Source organism: Artibeus jamaicensis, unplaced genomic scaffold, assembly GCF_021234435.1.
Source record: "Artibeus jamaicensis isolate MK-2021 breed Jamaican fruit bat unplaced genomic scaffold, CSHL_Jam_final contig_518, whole genome shotgun sequence".
NCBI lineage: Eukaryota > Metazoa > Chordata > Mammalia > Chiroptera > Phyllostomidae > Artibeus > Artibeus jamaicensis.
In genome coordinates, this window is record NW_026521870.1 from 1,395,638 (window position 1) to 1,417,472 (window position 21,835).

Below are 21,835 nucleotides of genomic sequence, written 5' to 3' on the forward strand. Positions count from 1 at the left end.
CAGAATTTTATCATTGTAATTACAGCAAGCCAGTGTTTTTACATTTCTTATCTAAGTTCTCCTCAGAGCAAGGGAAACAATAAAAAATAAAAAAAACATTTTGGAGTTTTGCATTCTGTTTCATAATATATTTGTATTGATAGGAAAGCAGGGTGTAAATTATTTACCACTGCATGAAGTTGATGCTCCAGAAACTTAAGCCATATTCATCCTGTGGATTTGAATATTCTGGGCCCCACTGAATACTCCCGCATTTGAGAGGTACAATAAATACAATTAAGGATGACACACATAATTTCCACCAACAAAAAAGGGGCCGGAAGCACCCATGCACTTGGCCTCCAGGCTGCAGTGTCTGATAAGCTTACCTTGAACAGGGCTCTCTGCACAGCCACCCTGCAAGGGGCCTGCTTCCTTCCCTGCACAGCCCAAATTCCTTCTCTCCTCCACAACCCACTCAGGGTTCTGCAGCTATAGTTCTTCAGGAGGAATAAAATTGCTAGCCTTCCTTCTGTTATTTCTCTCTTCTTGAAGCTCACTAAGGATTGTACTTCACACACTAACCAAATCTATGCCCTGACAATCCAGGAAGCCTGTGCCTGGTGCCATGCCCGTGGGATGGGCACTTTCACTCTGACCCGGATTGAAATGAGGGAAGGCAGCTACAGGGTGCTCTAACCACACACGGTGCTGCTGTGCAGTGAACAGGGTCGGCAGGAGGATGGTAGGCCCAGACATAGATTTTATAAGGATCCACTCTCGTTGAACCATTCTCATAATACAGACTTCAGTGGCCTTTATTCATACCATGTTATCAGAGATGCATTTCACCTGGCCCACATCGCAGCCAACTCCTGAAAGGTTTTATAGCCTCTTCTGCTTGCAGGCAACTAGCCAAACACCTCATCATGGAACAGACCAAACAGAGAGAAACGAATTCCAGGCCACAAGGAAACTGTGGAGTCCATTTTAATTTTGTGGGGAGAGTCATTAGGAGAACTTAGAATTGCTGGAAGCTAAATATAATTCTTCTTTCCAAAATGGAAAGTTAAAGCAGGAGTAGTTTTGGCTTGGCTAACAAATTGTTTGAAGCTCATTTTTGTGGCATTCAGATTTTCATCTATAAAGGACACTTGGGTTTGTGTGTGTTTTAGGTGGTAATGGGAACTGGCATTTCAGCTGGGTTTAGCTTGCACGAGTCGTACAACGTGGACGTCGTTGGATCACTTCCTCTGGGGTAGGAAAACAGTTTTAAGTAATAGTACGACTTGAATAACTGATCTATTATGCCATCTAACTCCTGCTTTAGTATTCTTGCAATGAAAAAACCTCTTTTTTCCTACATATCACATAGCTGAGGGTTTGGGAGTGGGGTTTGGCGGTTTTGTTGTGTATTTGTTTGTTAGTGTGCGCATGGGTTTTTCCTTTTTTCTGATAAGAGACATAAAATTTACCATTTAATCATTTTTAAGTGTACAGTTCAGTAGTGTTATGTATATTCGTAGTACTGAAAAACAGACTTCTGGAGCCTTTTCATCCTGTAAGTCTGATTCTCCGACCAGTCCCCCAGCAACTCTCTATCTCCCTGGCCCAGTCCCTGGCAACCATCATTCCACTTGTTGTCTCTATGAATCTGACTACTATAAGGTACCTCGTATAAGGGGAATCATATAGCATTTGTCTTTTTTGTGACTGGCTTATTTAGTTTAGCTTAATGTCCTCAAAGTTCATTCATGTGGTAGCATATAACAGGATTTTCTTCCTTTTTAAAACTGAATAAAAGTAAACAGTATATATGTGCCAATGTCTGTGTATTCATTCATCATCAGTGGGGAGTTGTGTTGCCTCCACCTCTTACTGTTGTGAATAGTGCCGTGAACACACCACAGATGTCTTTCCGAGACCCTGCTTCTGGATGTTTGCCCAGGAGTGAGACTGCTGGATCATGTGATAGTCCTATTTTTAACTTCGTGAGGAGCCAACCTCCAGGCACTGTTTTCCGTGGTGGTGGTACCATCATACAGTCCCACCAGCAGTCGCATGGGGTGTTCTGTTTTGTTTTGTTTCCTGTTGTTTATGCGTGTTGGTTTTTAAAACCTCTGCTTGCGTGACTAGGAATTAAGCAAAAAAACCTAAATCTAGCCTGCCACTTTCATCTAGCTGTGTGACCTTGGGCTAGTCACCTATCCCCTCAAAGCCTCAGCTTCCTCTCCTGCCAGGAGAGCATGGTAATTAGTACCTGTCTCAAGGGCCAGGGAGAGCGTTTCAGGACTAACGTGTGCCCAGCAGTGAGTGTAGCACCTGACTCACACTGTAGTGTTCAAGACACAGTAATTGAAAGTTCTGTGGTTCATCTTTTCTAGTCTAATCATATCTTGCTTCTTGCTTCATTTTTTTTCTTTTCTCTAACTCTACATTTTGTGCTATTCTCTTTATTTGAAGGACAAGAGTGACTATGAGCCTCTCCTGGCCTCACTCTGTTCCTCTCACACACTCTGCCTGTCTCTGTGTCTCTATCTCCTACACTATCTCTTTCATCACCCTCTTCTCTTCCCAAAACAACCAAGTCAAACATTTTCCCAGATGTTGTAGACTGACAGAGCCTGGCATATTCATCAGACCTTGCCTCTACCTTGCCTCTACTCCCGTCTAAGATTCTTGTGAGAAGTACAGGGAGCAGGAGTTGCTCTTTAAGAAAAAGTTCACCCCCCAGAGCAAGTGTTGATGGAGGAAGCATGCGCACTGCTTCAAACAATAAATTGCTATTATGAACATGTTGCTTATGATTCAATTTAAAGGTATAACATGGTATAGTAATGCTTGCTTTTCTATTTGGACTTGTAATTCTCTCAGTTGCTGCTCACAATAACACTACTGACAAATACATACATTATCCCCATTTTACTAAGGTTTATTTATTCTCATTTATTCTGCTTGTGTTTATTGAGAGCCTATTAATGTGCCAGAGGCACAGCAGTTAAAAGCAAAAGCAAACAGATAAGCAAAAAAGCCTTTGTTCTCATGGAGTTTATTCTACTAGGGGAGAGAGACGAGCAAATAGTAAGGAGAGCCATGAAGAAAAAAGAAGCCAGGAGAGGGAATAGGAGGGGCTGGGGTTGCTTTTCTCGGTAGAGTATCAGAGAAGGCGACATTTGAGAGACGTGAATGAGGTGTAGTGCCTTGCAGTGAGTCCCAGCCTGGACCCAGAACTCAGTCTTCCGATACGCAGTTGTGTGCACTTTCCATTACCTCACACCTGAGTCACTAGCATAATCAGTCATGTGATAAACATTGGTCTGTGACTGGAACCAGGAGATAACCTTACTGAATAACCAACCACAAATAATTGAATAAATTATTCAAATGTTTATGCTTAGACTTCTTTTAAAAATCCACACGCCACCATAATTTTTAATTCTTTCCCTATCGCATTGTACCTAAACATGCTTTGCCTTCTAAAACAGCTACGTTGTTGTTGTTTTTTTTAAATAATATTTTAGGTTTCTGTAACTTGGCTACTCGGAAAGCTTATCTTTCTGGAATTTTGCCCAAAACCAAGCAGAAAACAAGTAATGTCTTCCTACCTATCTATATACAGGGTAGGCCAAAGTAGGTTTACAGTTGTTCATACGGGAAAATGTATAATAACTAATAAATAATAATACAAGAATAAACTGTTTTGCCTGATCACAACTGTAAACCTAAACCTACTTTTACTCCACCCTATATAACCAGACTGTTTCAGTTATCTGTGAGTCTTATTGCTAAATAACAAACAGCTCCAAAACAGTGGCTTCCAGCAACAATTTTTTGCTCACAATTCATCAGTCTAGGTAGAGCTCAACTGCTTCTTTTGCTGGTCTCATGCAGCTGTCCGTTTCTAAAGGTGTGCCTGGAGGATCCAAGAGGGCTTTGCTCCATATCTGAACCCTCAGCCAGCAGGCTAGAACTGCTGAGGGCTGGCTGGCATCTTCTCTCCACATGCTGTCTCCAGCAGGGTAGACAAACTCTTTTCATGGTGGCTCAGGGCAGAACAGAAAAGCAGAAGCCACCTGGCCTCTGAAAGCATTCACACAACTTCACTTTTCCCACATTATCTCGATCAAAGCAAACCGCAAGTTTCAGCCAGAGGGGAAGCAGATCCCACCTCTACGTGGGAAAGCAGCACATACAAGGATGGGAGGAATTGTTGGTCATATTTGAGAGCAAACTACCACACTTATTAGTGACACATACAGAAACATATACACAATAGTGTCCAGAAAGTGACAGTTGACTAGTAACGATCCCAGTTGTGGCAATATATCCCGTCTCTTGGTTTACTTTCCTTAACTCATTCCAAAATAAATCCTTTTCTCAAATTCTTATTCCTCAGACCTAAACCTGCCTCCTGGTCTTCCCTCTTGGTTCACTTATATAGCAAAGTACAAGGGAAATATATATGTTTCATAGTCAGATACCTCCCTCCCCGCCCCGTTTGACTCCATGCGCCATCTTGGGCAAATTACTTGACAACTGTAATCATTCATTTTTTTCACCTATAAACTGGGATAACAATGGTACCTATCTAATAGGATCATTTTGAGGACAAATGAGATGACATTAGTCAAGCAAGTAACACATAATCTAGGCTGTATGTATGTTAGGTTTCTTTCCTCTCTCCCTCTCCTTTTCCTTTACCCCAGAACTTGAGACATCCCCTTTTGTCACTGTGATATGACATAGTAAGAGAAATAGGCACAAGGAGGTGTGTTCTTCATGATTTTTGTTTATTTAGTTGATGAGCTATTTGACCTTGGGCAAGTTGCTTTACCTTACTATGCCTCATTTTTCCCATCTGTAAAATGGCCATTACTATGGTGTCTACCTCACAGGGCTACTGGAGATAAATAAGCACAGAACTTGGCACAGAGGAAACACCCAATAAATGATTGCTATTGTAAGAATAATAATATTGTGATTAATTCATTGATTGCTGTTATTGTTATTACTTAGCCCAATGCCTTGAATTGGAGCAGATGGCTTTGAAAACCTCTACTGCTCCCTCCCCTAGACCATTCTAGGGAATCCCTATTTTTTTCCTTTAGGACAAAGTTTCCTACCCATAAGAATGCACCGCAAAAATCAGGTTGCCTGTTTTCGGGCTTCAGGAGTCACACTTTTGGCTCCTTCAGACTCCCAGGATTCCCAGGTGAGACCCAAGGAGTAAAATTTGTTGCTGCTCCTTTCCCATGTCAGAAACTCACCTGGGATCCTGGGAAGAAGCAGAGTCCTTACATGAAATTACGAGAAAGGGCAATGAGTGCCTGCTGTAACATGCTCAAACAGTACTTCTCCTATGAGATAACCCTTGTCCGACACCCTCCCTGCCCTCAGACTTTGGTTCAAATGTCTTGTGGCATCAGACACTTCACTGACCCTCTCTTCTTCCTGTTCTGTGTCTTACTTACACCTACTGTACAGGTGCCATGAGGTATAAGGTTACTCTTTTTCTAAATAAACCAGTATCTGATCTCTGCTGATAACCCATTCACCTGGTACCTGGGGTTGGGGCCTGGAAAGAACCTCTGAGTGTCCAGGAGGGCCCTCCTTTTTGCCAAACTAGAGCAAACAAATATCCAAGCATTGATTATCTCCTTTGCAAATAGTGCCCATCTAATATGCTCCCCTTTAGTTGCATGTTTTTTCCCTAATGGCCACAGCACTTGTGATAAATTCCACTTGATCTTTCAGGCTTCTACCTCCAGCCAATCCAGACACCAGCCTCTTCCACCTCGTGTATGTGGATGCCATCGCCATAGCCATTGTTGGGTTTTCAGTGACCATCTCTATGGCCAAGACCCTGGCAAATAAACATGGCTACCAGGTTGATGGCAATCAGGTAAAAGCCATTAATTTCCTGCAGCTGTTTCAGAGCAATACAATTATCATGCTCTGCTATGAAAGGCAGATGAACTTGATTTCTCTGTCTTGGTAGAAAAATTTGTAAGTTTGACAATGGATGTATTTGAAGTATGAATTTATTCAACACTATAATTTTTTATAATTTATGTATATTTGATCATAAGAACACTGAGGTAGAGTCTGACCTCACCTCACAGGCAGAGGTCAGCTAGACAGGTGAAATATCCAGTCTGAGGTTTTCAGTTTATCATACTCCTATTGATGTTATCACTATTGATTTTTTTATTTTTTAGTTGTATGTTTCAATTATGGTTGTCATTCAGTAGATGTTATCACTTCTTAAAGCTCACAGATTAAGAATAAAATATTTCCCAGAACCACTTTTACTCCACAGGAAGGCTTCTCTTTGGTCATTAAGCTTGGAGTATGTGATTCATAACTCACACTCAACAGTACATTCTTTGTCGCCATCTTTTATAACATAGCTAGAGGGGAGGCGTTTAATCTGGATACTGCTAGCTAGTTTGGGCATGACGACAATGTCTGTTTTAACATGCTGTGTTTCTAAAAGGAGCCTAGATACTCCTCATTCATGTGACGCACAGTGATTTAACCAGGACGACCAGAAGTGGCCCTCAGAGCAGGGCTCGCTCACTGCCCCAGGAGGACACTGGCATGGACTCCTGGCATAGTACACCATAGTCTGGTGCACTGTACCTTTCACTTAAACAACAACATATTTTGTCTCTTTTGTTGTGGTCCTTTTTTAAAAATCATTATTTATTTGTATAGGGAGTGTTTGGGTAAGAGGGGCCTGAGCACAGCATTTATCTCCAACATTAAAAATTCAAAGTGCTTCCCTGCACTTTAAATTTTTGAGCTCACACTAAACAAATTCTTATATCCAAAAAGAGAATGAAGAAACAGCCTATACTGCTGAAAATTATATGGGCCATCACACCTTTCTGTGTAAGAAATAACTGATTTCTTTTGTGCTTTGTTTCCATGTGGGAAAGGAGCTCATTGCGCTGGGACTGTGCAATTCCACGGGTTCACTCTTCCAGACTTTCGCAATTTCATGCTCCTTGTCTCGGAGCCTTGTTCAGGAGGGGACTGGAGGGAAGACACAGGTATGTGTACCACTGGCCTGTCAGGATTTGGGTGGTAATTACATTTTAATGCCTTGGTTCTAGTCTGACCCCTAAGCTACTCTGCCTGAAGATCCATGCTCCAGTGAGCTGCATGGCGAATCAGAGGAAGGTATGATTGATTAAAGCAAATCGTAAGGAGCTAAATCTATAGGAAAGAGGTCTACTGCCCAGTTAAATAAAAAAATTATACTTGCTACCAGTAAACCTCCAAGTTGAGACCTGGGATGTTAGCATGAAAGCCTGGGAACTTTCTGTATCAGTTGAACATTCTACATTGGTGGAAATATTCAGTATTTACACCACCCAATAGGGCAGCCATGTTCCACATGTGGCTCTCAAGCACTTAAAATATGGCTAGTGCAGTCAAGACCTGTATTTTAAGTTCATTTAATTTTAATTTTTTTAAATGTCAATACTACATATGGCTAGTGGCCACCACATTGGACAGCAGAGTCTTGTCTGTAGTCTTCTGGCTCTTGCAGGTCTCAGATCAGCACCAGACTTCTCCTTTTCCCCATTCCTGGCAAGAACATTTCAGTCAGGGTGTTAAAGCATTTCAGCTTGTGTTTAAAGGCTATAAGAGGAACTAGAACTTTGGAGAAGTACTAAGAACTTACAGGTTTATGTAATGGTTTGGATGACTTGTTTGAATCCATATTTTCTTGATCGTCCCACATTGATTATCAAAAGACTCAGACCAACCTATGCCAGTCTCTTACTCATCTCATAAAAGCTCCTTCCGTGTCTTTTCTTACTCAGCTTGCAGGTTGTTTGGCCTCGTTAATGATTCTGATGGTCATATTAGCCACTGGATTCCTCTTTGAATCGTTACCCCAGGTGTGTAGCTTGGACTTGGTGTGAGATTGTCCATGTGTACAGATTTTGCTGTATCATTTGTTTATATTCTGGGGGTCTGTCTCATAGGTTTTTACTGTAACCCTAGCAGGGTGATTTGAAAAAGGTCCAAGGCTAAGACCAAGATCCTGATCTAAAATCTACTGATCCCTGCGACCTTGGGAAAGCCATCTCAGCGTCTCTGGGTTGCATATAAACTGTCAACTGGCTAATCTCCAAGGTCCCTTCTCTCTTTGATCTTCTCTGACCTTATAGTTCCATTTAAAATTTGATATGGCCTATACCCATAAGACATTGTTTTACTGATCTATTTAATCTAGTAGAGATTAAAAACAATATAGAGAAAATCATAATGTAGAAATACCATGGGTGAAATAATTCCTTGAATACCAAATTTAATTGTGAACCTCTTGACTACCATGCAGGTTTGCTGCTAGAATATAAGCCTGGTTTTCCAAGGCCCATTTTAGCTAATCAAGTCCTGAAAATCCAGGTGTTCATGGCTCCAAATGTACCATCACTGCCGCGTAGGAAGTGAGTGGGGAGAGGATGTGGGAGGGCAGCAGGAGGACAGTGAGGAGCCAGCAAAGGGTGTTCTTAGACACAAGAGCAGAGGCAAGCATGGGTGTGCTGTGTTTCAGGCTGTGCTGTCTGCCATTGTGATCGTCAACCTGAAAGGAATGTTTATGCAATTCTCAGATCTTCCCTTTTTCTGGAGAACCAGCAAAATAGAGCTGGTAAGTAACAAAGGTCACTGTTAGGTGAATATGTCATAGCCAACACATGGATTAGTGCTGATAAAAATGCAAGAGGTAAGTTAGTGCAATCAGTTGTTATATGCAGCATCCAGTTAGGCAAAATTACGTACCATGTGTACATGTGCGTGAGTATGTGTGACTCTAAAAAATTTTTAGCAGGATTCTACATAAAGCTTTCTGTCTTTTGTTCAGACCATCTGGCTTACCACTTTTGTTTCCTCCTTGTTCCTGGGATTGGACTACGGTTTGATTACTGCCGTGATCATCGCACTGATGACTGTGATTTACAGGACACAGAGGTGAGTGCACAGATTGGGATGGGTGTGAATTTCCTGCCTGAGATGGCAATGTTGACTTTAAACGTACTTGTCGGCAGACTGTGAATGTCTTGACTGTGGAGGTGTGCTCCTGGAGTCCAGGATCAGGCATATGGTGTGTTCTCTGAATGCTTATTGAGGGAATCCACCCAGAAAATCATCTAATATTTGTATTGTATATTCTAACTCACAAAGAAGCACTAGCATCTACCTGCTAAGAAGCACCAGGACACAGTACAAGATCATGGAATGTTGGCTCAAAGACCTTAAGACATATTCTGGCTCTCAAAGCTCTCTGACCTTGGGCAACTCACTGAACCTCACTGGGCCTCAATTTCTCAAACAAAGCTTAAGAAAACTTTTTTGGTAACTGGAGATTTTTGTTTTCTCTCCACCCACATCAGAGACTCTTAGAAACCACAAAAAAAGAATAAAAACCCTCTTCTTCTACTTTAGAGTTAGAGTAAGAAGACAATTCTACCTGCTGAGTAGAATGAGAACTTGAGTTACATGTGGCATGACTTGAACTCTGCATGGTTCATTTTTGCCCTCATCTTTAAATGCCCAAGTATTTTGTCCTGACCAGGTTATTGGTATGGTGGTGTGTATGATGTGTATGTATATATTTGTATGGTATGAGTGTGCAATTGCACTGTGTATTGTGTGTATGTGGAGAGTGTGTGTCATATGTAGTGCATGTGAAGTTAGTGTGATGTCAGATGTGTTTGTATGGGTGAATCATGTATGTTGGGGTTGAAGTGAAGAGCATGTGTGGTGTGATGTGTGGAAAGTATGAGGCTTGGAATGGCGCTGGGAACGTGACATATGTGGAGCCCTTCTGCAAAGGCACTGTGTAGGGATCAAATATCCCTGAATTTACTGGCAAATCCATACATGAAATGTGCAAAACCTCATGTTTCAGTTACGTACTGGGCCTCAACACAATGCTATATTTTAACACACTCACTCTCTATCTTCAGTCCAAGCTACAAAGTCCTTGGACAGCTTCCTGACACAGATGTGTATATTGACATAGACGCATATGAGGAGGTAAGACCTTTTCTGTCATTTTAAATGGTTGTAAGCTGTGAGCATGTGATGTAATTGGCTAATTTTATTTTCACCTAAGACAAAAAGTGGGAGTGAAATGAAGGGAAGTGCAGCGGTCAAAGTGAAAAACCTGAAAAACTTACTGCCTGGATTCGGTTTTGTAGTTTGTATTATACCATACATTAATTACTCAACCTCCTAATATTTATTTTTCCTCTTTTTAAGACAAGGCTAAGTATTTATTGTTCGAATTAAAGTATATACTTACAAAATTCTAAAACTAAAAGGATAGTTTGTGTGTGCATGATTTTTTCCTGATGAATTTAGACTGATGGTAAACAATACTAACCATGTAAAATATAGGTTTGGGGGCTATAAAATTCTCCTACTTCATCTTTAATGGTTAAAATTAGGGCTTAAAATTTCCTTGATTTTTGAATGTTCTTTTCTCATGTGGAATCTCAAAGACTTTTTAAAAATCTATTAAAACTAGTTTTGTCTGTTTGTTTTGTTTCCTGCTTGGGAAGAAATTCTCAGACTCACTATAGGTGTTAGGAAATGAGACTGGTGTTAGGGTTACTCTCCTCTCCTCCTTCCAAAGAACTATATGCTGAATTACTTGTTTCCAAACTGCATTCTAGAGTTCAAGACTTCTTGATAAAATATTCACTCTATTTCCTTGGGTTCATTTTGATTCTTGCCTGCATTCCGTGAATGAACCAACACAAACCTGTGCTCACTTTATTTGCCTGCTTCCCACAGTCGAAATATTTTTCAGTACCTTTCCTTTGTGTTTTATGATAAAAGTAAAACATGGGGAAATTCTTAAATGGGAAGATGTGCATTTTCAAAGGATTTCTTCTCAGTACTCCTTCCTCCAGAGCATGAGTAGAGTGATATTATTTTATCCAAATAATATTAAAAGGACCCTTAGCAACCTCTGCATGAATTTTCAAGTTGAAAGCTGGAGGCAACTGCAGTTTTGATTCGGAAATATTTCTGTGTGTTAAATTCACTAACATTTTGTTTCTCAGGTAAAAGAAGTCCCTGGAATAAAAATATTCCAAATAAATGCCCCAATTTATTATGCAAATAGTGACTTGTATAGCAGTGCATTAAAAAGAAAGGTGAGTCACGAGATATTGATTATATACTATTTCATATACATGTATATGTAACCTTTTAAAAACATTTTTAAGAAAAAGAAGTGAAAAAATAATTTTAGATTTCTTCTCTTGAGATCATATGGGTTTCTTTGGTCATGATTAGAACTCAGCCTCACACTGCCTAGTATATAGGAAAACCTCAGAGTCAACCCACAGAGTCTCTTAAATATCTCTTAGAATCCAAGAAATTTAAGTTTGAAAAATGCTTCTTTAAGTTCTCTTTAATACTTTAGCTTCAGATTGTCTTGAATCAAGACCAGGAATAAGAAAGGGCACTAATGGTCTTTTAAAGAGGGAGTCACTCAGCTCAGGGGACCTGAGGGCAAAGTAGAGAAAGGGTTGGGGTGGTAACCTGGGGTAGAAAACCATCAAATGGGGGAGATTTAAAGATTAATTGCATTTGTGTGAGTTCCTGGGAGCCAATAAGTGTTTTTGCGTGATTGCTTTTCTGTAAAGACTGGAGTGAACCCATCCCTTATCATGGGAGCAAGAAGAAAGGCCATGAAGAAGTACGCTAAGGAGTTCGGGACTGCAAACATGGCCAATGCAACCGTCGTCAAAGTGGTGAGTGGTCTCTTCAGTGTACGTTTCCTTCTCTCCCAATCCACAGTGGCCCCTGCCCTTACTCAAGACTGAAGTTATAACACAGCATGGAGTCCCTAAGATAGGAAAGTATAGAAACAATATAACTATTCTTTATGTATTAAAGATGCATGATAAGCTCAGTAATGAGAATGCTTCTGAAATAAGTAGTGATATGGGCCCAGGAAAACATTGTTCTAAAAAATTAAAATCACATAGTACCTTAATAAATTTTATCATTAGTACCTTGTCATAGATTCACTCAGCTTACAGTAAAAGAACTCAAAGGCTGGTTTTTACTGTTCAGGCTTATGTAACTTATGGTCCGTCATGCTGAAGTTAATGGAATTATTTTAGAAGCTATGGGGAAATACATATGATAACTAAGGAGAATGGGTTTCACTGGAGTGGGACAAAAAAAAGAGGAACAGAAACAGAGCTAAAATTGAATATTATATACACATCTTTTTTGGTCACATTACAAAGCTGAGATATGGCAAATATTTTATTTTATTTTTTATTTTTTTAATATTTTTTATCTTATTGATTATGCCATTACATTTGTTCTATTCCCCCCTCCATTCCCCTCCACCCTGCACACCCCTCCCCCACCATTCCCCCCCTTTAGTTCATGAACAGGTGTCTCAAGTTCTTTAGATTCTATATTTCCCATACTATTCTTACCCTCCCCCCCTATCTATTTTCTATCTACTGTCTATACTACTTATTTTCTGTACCTTCTCCCCCCTTCTCCTTCTCCCACTCCCCTATTGCTAACCCTCCATGTGATCTTTATTTCTATGGTTCACTCCGGATCTAGCTGTCCTCTTAATTTGCTTTTGTTTTAGGTGTGGTTCTTAATATCTGTGAGTTTGCTGTCCTTTCACTGTTCATCTTTTTTATCTTCTTTTTCTTAGGTAAGTCCCTTTAACATTTCATATAATAAGGGCTTGGTGATGATGAACTCCTTGAATTTGATCTTATCTGAGAAGCACTTTATCTGTCCTTCCATTCTAAATGAAAACTTTGCTGGATAGATCAATCTTGGTTGTAGGTCTTTGGTTTTCATGACTTGGAATGCTTCTTTCCAGCCCCTTCTTGCCTGGAAGGTCTCTTTTGAGAAATCAGCTGACAGTCTGATGGGAACTCCTTTGTAGGTGACTGTCCCCTTATCTCTTGCTGCTTCTAGGATTCTCTCTTTCATTTTAATCTTGGCTAATATAATTATGATGTGCCTTGGTGTGTTCCTTCTTGGGTTCACCTTCTTTGGAACTCTCTGAGCTTCCTGGATTTCCTGGAAGTCTATTTCCTTTGCCAGATTGGGGAAGTTCTCTTTTATTATTTGTTCAAATAAGGTTTCCACCTTGTAACTGTTCCTTTTCCCCTTCTGGTACCCCTATAATTTGAATGTTGGAGCGTTTAAAGATGTCCTGGAGGTTCCTAAGCCTCTCATCATTTTTTTGAATTCTTGTTTCTTCATATTTTTCTGTTTGGTCATTTTTTCCTTCCTTCTGGTCTGCTCCCTTGATTTGAGTCCCAGTTTCCTTTTCATCACTATTGGTTTCCTGTGCATTGCCATTCATTTCAATTAGTTTAGCCTTCATATGTTCCTCTAATTTGTGACTAAAATCAACCAGTTCTGTGAGCATCCTGATCACCAGTGTTTTGAACTGTGCATCTGAAAGTTTGGCTATTTCATCATTGCTTAGATTTATTGGCTCTGGGGCTCTGAGTTGTTCTTGAGCCATGTTTTGATCTGTCTGTGCCTGTTACGTCTGAGGATAGGCGCCTTAGATGTTCACCAGGGCAGGTTCACCCAGGTCGCTGGTTTGTGATGCTGTATGTGGGGGTGGGGTCAGAGAAGGAGCAATGGCAGTCCTCTCCACTCGCCCAGTCCACCTCACCGCTTGCCCCCACCTGCTTATCTGAGCGCAAATGTGCCAGCTGCTGCCCTGCTCCGGCTGCAGGGGCCTGCTTGATCTGTTTCAATGCTCACCTCTTCACTGGTTTATCTGAGTACAAATGTGACTGACTGCAGACAGCCAGCCCCACCTCTTCCCTGGGTTCTTCCCATAGCTAGCCCGCACCTGGGGTCCGGGCCCGCTGCTACCTGAGCACCGCCCGGTTTGGGGGATCTTTTTTGCTGGACCCGCTCAGCTGCTGGCTTTGCCCCTCTCACTGGTTTAGCTGAGCAGTTCATTCTTTTCAGACTCCGTATTCGATTTTCTGTGTGGTTTGGTTGCATTTATTATTGTTAAAACTTTATTGTTTTTAGATTTGGTTATGCGAGGACACAAAGTGTTCCCACCTACGCCTCCATCTTGGCAGAAGTCTGGCAAATGTTTTAGAAAAGATTGATATAATCAGTAGCTTAAGAGTCTATGGACTTTTTTGTATAATTCTCAGAACCAAAATGTGATTTGTTCATAGAATTCTGGTGTGATTTAATTTTTGGCATAGGATGCAGAAGTAGATGGAGAAGATGGTACAAAGCCTGAAGGAGAAGAAGATGAGATCAAGTACCCCCCAATAGTCATCAAGAGCACCTTCCCTGAAGAGCTGCAGAGGTTCATGCCCCCCACGGATAATATCCACACCATCATTCTGGACTTCACACAAGTCAATTTTATTGATTCCGTTGGTGTAAAAACTCTGGCAGGGGTAAGCATCAGCATGAACAAGTCATTTAAAATCTCTGTACCAGTTTTGCCATCAGTAAAATCAGAGTTGAACTAGAGTCCCTTTCCAACTCTTAAAAATGTCTTTGGTTTTTTTTTTTTCAACTTTTGACTATAGAAAATTTCAAAAATATTCAAAAGTAAAAAATATAGTATAATGAACATGCCACATAATTATTACTCAGCTTCAACAATTATCAGTTCATGATTAATCTTATTTCACTCATGCCCCATGCCCATTTGCCCCTTCTCTTATTTTGAAACACATGCCAGTCAACATATCATCTGTAAATAATTCAGTATATATTTCTACAAGAAGATTTTTATGTCATTTTTATTATACATTTATTACACATAAATAAAATTTAACAAGAATTCTTTGATATCTCTAATTATGACTGTCCATATAAAAACAAAAGAAATAAACAATCATTTTTAAATGATTCACTAAAAATGCATAATTATTGAAGCAAAGTAGTTCAAGTGAATGTACTAGAATGTCTTATGTCAGTGAAATACATATTGGTAAAAAGAGACTTGTATCTGGCGCAGTCAAGAGAAACTAAACTTTATTTCAACATTATTACAGATTGTAAAAGAATATGGAGATGTCGGCATTTATGTGTATTTAGCAGGATGCAGTCGTAAGTACACTTCTAGAATGAGGAGAAATAGTAATATTTTTCTTTTTGTTTCTCTTTTTTTAGAAAATATTTCCCCTTAATTTTGGTTTTTGGTGAAAACGAAATTTTTTCTTCTGAAAAATCACTGTAAAGCTAGCCTTGAAACTAGCCACATCTAGGCACTCCTGTCACTGGGAGAGTAGAGGGAAGCCCTTTGAACTGGAGTTGGTGAACTCCAACTAACAAACCATTGTTCTGGGCTGGTATATTTTTCAGTAATTATTTAACGGCTGCCATAAACATAGTTATATAAGGTCATTTAGGTTTTTACATATAATGTCTGCTGTTTTTTATATTAAATTTTTGTTAAAACAGTGTTTGAAAATGAACTGTTTGACAGCGTGTTCTGTAGACACTCTGACCTTGCTGGCGTGCCTAATGAAACAGCCCCTATAGAGACTTTCTGCATTGCAAATGCATTTGCCCTTTAACCCAGAGAATCCAGCAACGTGTAACACACATTCAAATGAAACGCATACCCAGGTAATCATCACGGTACTGTCTATAAAAGCAAAAGACTGGAAACACTCTCAACTAGCACACAAAAGGAACCAGTTAAATTAATTAGGCTACACCTACAAGCTCAAATACCATGTAGTCATAAAAAAAAATTAAGTGAAAAAATTAAATGTTTAAAAAATTCAGAATAATATAAATAGTGTGCTTTCTTCTGGGTAAGAAGAAAAGGACAAAAATAAGAATATTTGTTTATATATTTACTTATATTTACATAAATACATACTGAAAGAATACACAAGAAAATAATAAAAGCAGCTTCCTACAACTGGGGGTGTGATGTTATGGGTACAGGGATTGGGGTGAGACTTTTTATTTTATCATTTTAATATTTAAGCTGTATGAAGTGTTACTTTTTTTCATGTTCGAGATTGATACCCAAAATGTGGACTAATTTTCTTTTCTTCTTTTTTAGCACAAGTTGTGAATGACCTCACACAAAACCTATTTTTTGAAAATCCTGCCTTATGGGAGCTGCTGTTCCACAGCATTCACGACGCAGTTTTAGGGAGCCAACTTCGAGAGGCACTTGCAGAACAGGAAGCCTTAACTCCTCCGCCCCAGGAGGACACGGAGCCCAATGCCACTCCTGAGGCGTGAGGAACTCAGCCTGGGACGGTGTATGAGCCTCTCCTGAAACTACTCATTTACACATTTTAAATACCAGACAATAGATTTTTTTTTCAAAGGGTAAATACACATAGTCAAGGCTTGATCTGGAGGGTGAATGATGCCTAGCAAGATGTACCTTACTTGTGTGTGTTTTTTAATTGACTACTTCAAGATAAACTGGCCTTCACCTGCATTTATTGTGCAGTGACATCTCTGTTACTTTTTAGTATTATCTTTGTCAGCCAAGCACTTAAGAATTTTTCCTTTTAAGTACCTTACCTACAAATCAGATATGCTGTCACCAGATGGGTGGTGGTTCCTTGCTTTCATACTTGCTGGTCTACAGATATTCTGTAACTAGAGTTATCAAACAGTAGTGGCATACCCAGTTTTCTGGAAGTTCTTTCCAAATAACCATTTGTTTTTATAGAAGCAATGTAAGTGCATTACAGAAAATCCAGACTAGCAAAAATAAGAAAATAAAAATACTATATTGCTACCAGTTGAGGATTATTGCTAACACCTTAATGTATCCTGTCAGATCTTTATGCATACATATTTACATCTTTTAACCAAAATACAATCACACTCTACAGTGTCTGTAACCTATTTTTTCTCATTCCAGAACATTTTTACCTCAGATCGTATTCAAATTTCACCCACTTGTCCCCAAATCTGTAGTTGATTTGTCCAAACTAGTATCCATTGTGTGACCTTACACCACAACTGGTCATGTCCCTTTAAGTCCCTAAGTGTATCTTAATCTAGCACAGTCCCTTTTGGGATGACATGGACTTGTTAACAAGCCTGGGGCAGTTGTCCTGGAGAATCCCATACTGGTCATGTATCCACGTGCTTCCCCAAGGTGTTATTTAGCTTGTCCTTTTATTTTCTGAACTACCTGTGATCTAGAAGTTACATCTGTAGGCCTCATGGATTTGAATAAAACATTTTTTGTTAGAATATATCATAGATGAGACACAGGCTTCAAATTGCATCACATCAGAAAAAAACATACTGTGTAGTTGACCCTACCATTAACAACACTGAGGTGAATACACTGGATTAACAGAACAGCCTAATCCCCCAATTGTGTTTTCACCCTTGTGGTTAGTGAGTTATCTGCATGGTGTTCCTTTGGCACGGAATAAATTCCCAGTTCCCCATTAGCCATTCACCTGGGAGTTTTAACACCTAGTGGTAATCTTTGCCTGAATCAGTAAATATTAAGGTTTGTGAATTTTTTCTCTGATTTTCTTATTTCTTCTGCATTTATTAGTTGGTGTTTTTATGTAAATTATTATAGCTTTCCTTCCTCAACTTGAGCTATTTAGTCATCCTTAAATACAGTTCTTATTGGAAAGGCAGGTTTGATTTTTCCATTTAATTATCAAATTCAAAGAAAGAAGTTGGTTTCATAAATAGATGGTGACAAATTAGGTTCTTTTCAATTTCTTTTTTGGTGTAATTATAGACTCGTGAATTTTTATATTTTAATGTGTTTCAGTCTGTTATTCTTTTTGGTGCTAAAATTGTCACAACTGTGACCAGTAGGAGCCCCTAGAAATGTTGTTGCTAGTAGCCTAAAGACCCTGTATTTAAGAAAACTAACTCCAAAGTATAACATCTTCCTTAGAAGTCCATAAGAGTTATTTACTTAACTCCTCATCAAATGCAGTTTTAAGCCTATGAATGAGTAAAATGCTTATTTTCAAGTACTCTTTATAGTTGTTACAAAGGAGTGAGGGAGACCATTAAGACAATTTGTCATCAAAAGTTCTTATTCTTACAATATTAACAGATCACTGTAATTCAAAGCACAAGTATTAATTGGCTAACCTGCCTACGGTCTCCCCTGATAAGATTTCCTGCTAATATTCAGTTTGTCTTTTTTATACTTTTTAAAAAATGTTTTCTTATTGATTCCTTATTTTAGTTTTCATGAAGAAAACACTGGCAGGAGAAAAGTGGTCACATCCCAGGAAAGTACTACACTGGCATAGGTCTACTCAAAACCAAACTCTGTGGTTTGTTTGCTTTAACTCCAATGAGGTTTCTCATTATTTTACTAATTTAATTCAAAGTAAACCCCTTCTTTCTAATCAATTCTTTACCTAGCTATACAGGGAAGTTAGATATACATTCAGTTATTTCCTTGGCAATCATCACACACAAGATCCAATACATCTGCGTTCGACTGCCTTCTGAAAGGGCATGTAGTTGTAGAGCCTCAGCTTACACCAGAAACTTTTGTAAAAAGGCCTGCAGCAGTTCAGCCATTTAGGGTTTTAAACAATGTTACAGAATTTTTCATTGTTATGTCCCCTTAGCACCAGTCTTCAACAAACGCTTTTACACATAGTGGAGACCCGAGTCCTAGTTTTGATAGGTTGAAAGTAGTGTACAAAAAAAGTATTTGTCTGTATCTTACAAATTTGTATTTAACTTTTCTTTAATGTTTAGCCTAGTTTGACTAGAATTCTACCATGTACATAAAAAGCACTGAAGTCTTACTGAAGGGAAATGATGTTTTTGTTTCAGCATGTTTCTGAGAATCTAGAACTGCACTTCAGAATGTATTTTATCCATATGTAAATATTTTGGAATGTTTTACTTGAATTATTTCATTAACAACACTAAGTTGTTATTGCATATAGTGGAAAATTTCCTGGGCTCTTTTTACTTAGTCAAGTTTTGTCTCTACCTTCTCTCTGGACTTTAATAGCTGCTAGGTATGCCTGTCTGTTTTTCAGTGTTGATTCAAATTCAGATTCTTACTGCTCTATCAGAATGGGCATAACATACATCAATCAGTAAACATAGGGACTAGCCCTATTTTATAGCAGGGGACAACCCTGTTTTCAGGAAGGTCCCATATAGACAAATGCTTTGTCTTTCTGGAACCCCACATAATATGACAGCAGTTGATCTCTACCTCATGGAGGGGTGGAATGTTTGAAAACAATGGGACCCAGGGCTCAGGGAACTCCTATTCATGTCATAGATATTGACTTTGTATAATCATATGGCAGCTGGTAGTGGTATCCCAATTGCCAATCTCGTTTGCAGTGGAACGCAAAGAAACAGTTAAAGATCTGAATCCTCTACAAAGCCTGGGAATACCTCACTTTGTAGTTTTCAGGTAACATCTAAAATATCCACTCCACATGGTCTGACCCTGTATCCTTACCTAACAGAAAGGAGGTGCTTGCCTCCAAAGTTACAGTGAGAAAATGAGTATGCCCTCCTGTGTGCATGAAGAGGGCAGCAAACCCAGAGAATCTGCCCTGGAGTGGGTAGGTGTGTTTTTCTGTGTTTTAGGGGGTGAGGGTGGGGGGTGTGCCCTTGTGTGGGGATGAGGGAGGGAATGCTATGTGGTGGGGAAGGCTTTGTCTACTATGTCTGACCCTTTAAAGATAGTAAATCAATTTAAATTCTAAGATCAAAGAAAACTTTAGTGTGAGACTGTATGCTTTAATGAGTGCAAAAAACCTGTTGGTCCCTTTTAGTGTACCTTTCGGGAATGCTTTTAGGATTCAGTCTGTTTAGCTTCTTGATAATATGGTTTGAGTGCTGGTAAGAGTTGATATGAGAACTGATAAAAGTACCATCTAATTCTCCAAACCAAAATGCATATAGCCAACCAAAATGCATACAGTGGTTTTAAAACCCCTCACATCCCAATTAAATGTTCAAAAGCTAGCTGCCTGCTTACTGACATGAATGTAATCAAGTTTGAACATCTCACAAATCCATCTTGCCTTTGAAAAAGACCCACCAGCTTTTTCATTGTACTGATATATAGCATTTACTTTAAGTGCAGGTGAACCTGACCGTTGTGGAAATTAAATTTTTATAAATCTGATCACATTTTTAAATGTTATATTTTTAAAAGTATCACTGCAGTATTATTTTTCTATTCACAAATCCTTTGTAGTATCTATTAGCACCCTGACATGTATAAACATGCATATACACATTTTAGCTGGACTCACTGGTTAATGTATATTTTATCTTCTTAAATATAGTACAGACATGCTGATCCACATAGTGTTTATGCTACTGCATATACACACCTGGGCAGGGACATCTGTTTTTCAACTTACTGTACATCTGATGTGTGGTCAGTTAGCTTTTTGTCATGTACCTAAGTGAGATATCAAGATTTAGAGCCTGTAACATGTCGACCTGAGGGAGGTCAACATATCCAATTTGAGTTGTCTCAAACAGCATATATGATGTATGTTGCTACATGAAAAACTGGTAAAGAGTGTGTTCTAACTGCTTACATTTATTAAAACATTACAAAAATGTACATCACTAGTCATTCACTTAAGCATATTTTATTATAAGAACGTTGATATGGTTTGGTCTATTTTATACCTCATGAAAGACTAGGGCAGACTTAAGAAAGAAAAATTTTATGACAAATTTCACAAACATGAGAAACCAAGAGAGTATTGGTTGGATTTTATGAATAAAGGGCTTTAATTTTTCAGCTTGAAACTTTCATGTTTTAAATTATTTCAATATTATACTTATAGCATTTTCTATGTTATCAACCTTTTGTGAATTTAATGTATCCAGCTCTATTTTGCACTACTTACTTATGAATATTGAACTACAATAAAAATATTCTTTATTGTGCCTGGGTCTCTATATTTGAAGGGAGGGGATTGTGGTGGAAAAGGGGAGGAGATTTAGTGGTATTGCACAAGAAATGATTTTAAAGAGATCTGTTGAGAATTTTAATGCAACTTTTATTAAGAAACGCCTTACTGTAGACCCATAGTCTAACAGGAGCTTTACCAAAATTTAAAACATTAATTTATAAAATGAAAGTAAGTATTTCTCTGTATGAAGCCAATTCCTGATTTTCTAAATTAGATTATTATGTGTATACACTTTTCTTTTTGCTTTATTACTTCACTGGTCATTAAAAATCAACAATTCTTTTTTAAGATTTTTATTTACTTTTAGAGAGGTGAGGGGAGGGAGAAAGAGGGAGAAAAACATCAATGTGTGGATGTTCCCCCCTCCAGGGACCTGGCCTGCAACCCAGACATGTGCCCTAACTGGGAACCAAACCAAGTGACCCTTTGGTTCGCAGGCCAGCACCCAATCCACTGAACCACACCAGCCTGAGCTCAACAATTCTTGACTAATTCGAAATCAAGTCAAATAGCAAAGCAAACATATAATATCAGATGGTTCTTCCCTTTAAAAAGTAAGTTTGGCAAAAGCTTTATTATTCAATACACTATGAAATGCATGTAGTCATATGCCTAGATGGGCTATTCTGATGAGGGCACAAGAGCACAGTATTTAGAAGCACAGCAGATGAAGCTGACAAACTTCAACTTGAACCCTAGCTCTGCTACAAGTCAATTCGATAGCAAAGATTTGCATTCATTAGATCAAGATCTATCAGATCCACCTCTCTGGGCAGACACTGGGAGACTCCAATAATGTATGTACAGCACCCAACCAATACATGCCCAGAACAAACATGCTCTCAGCAAGCACTTTATGATACAGGACACTTAAATGGTAGCAGGTCAAA

General features: G+C 39.0%; 1 protein-coding gene across 2 annotated transcripts in view; it reads left to right on the forward strand.

The window, feature by feature from the left end:
* SLC26A5 (solute carrier family 26 member 5) overlaps positions 1-18,458 on the forward strand; it is a 60,764-nt gene extending 42,306 nt beyond the window's left edge. For both annotated transcript variants that reach the window (XM_037167711.2, XM_037167712.2), the window contains 12 exons: positions 1,155-1,237; positions 5,734-5,881; positions 6,921-7,034; positions 7,815-7,892; positions 8,552-8,647; positions 8,861-8,967; positions 9,966-10,035; positions 11,070-11,162; positions 11,658-11,765; positions 14,244-14,444; positions 15,051-15,105; positions 16,076-18,458. In XM_037167711.2, the coding sequence (XP_037023606.1) occupies positions 1,155-1,237; positions 5,734-5,881; positions 6,921-7,034; positions 7,815-7,892; positions 8,552-8,647; positions 8,861-8,967; positions 9,966-10,035; positions 11,070-11,162; positions 11,658-11,765; positions 14,244-14,444; positions 15,051-15,105; positions 16,076-16,260 (1,338 nt within the window). In that variant the 3' untranslated portion in view covers positions 16,261-18,458. The remainder of the gene's footprint in view (positions 1-1,154; positions 1,238-5,733; positions 5,882-6,920; positions 7,035-7,814; positions 7,893-8,551; positions 8,648-8,860; positions 8,968-9,965; positions 10,036-11,069; positions 11,163-11,657; positions 11,766-14,243; positions 14,445-15,050; positions 15,106-16,075) is intronic.
* Positions 18,459-21,835: the final 3,377 nt, after the last annotated feature.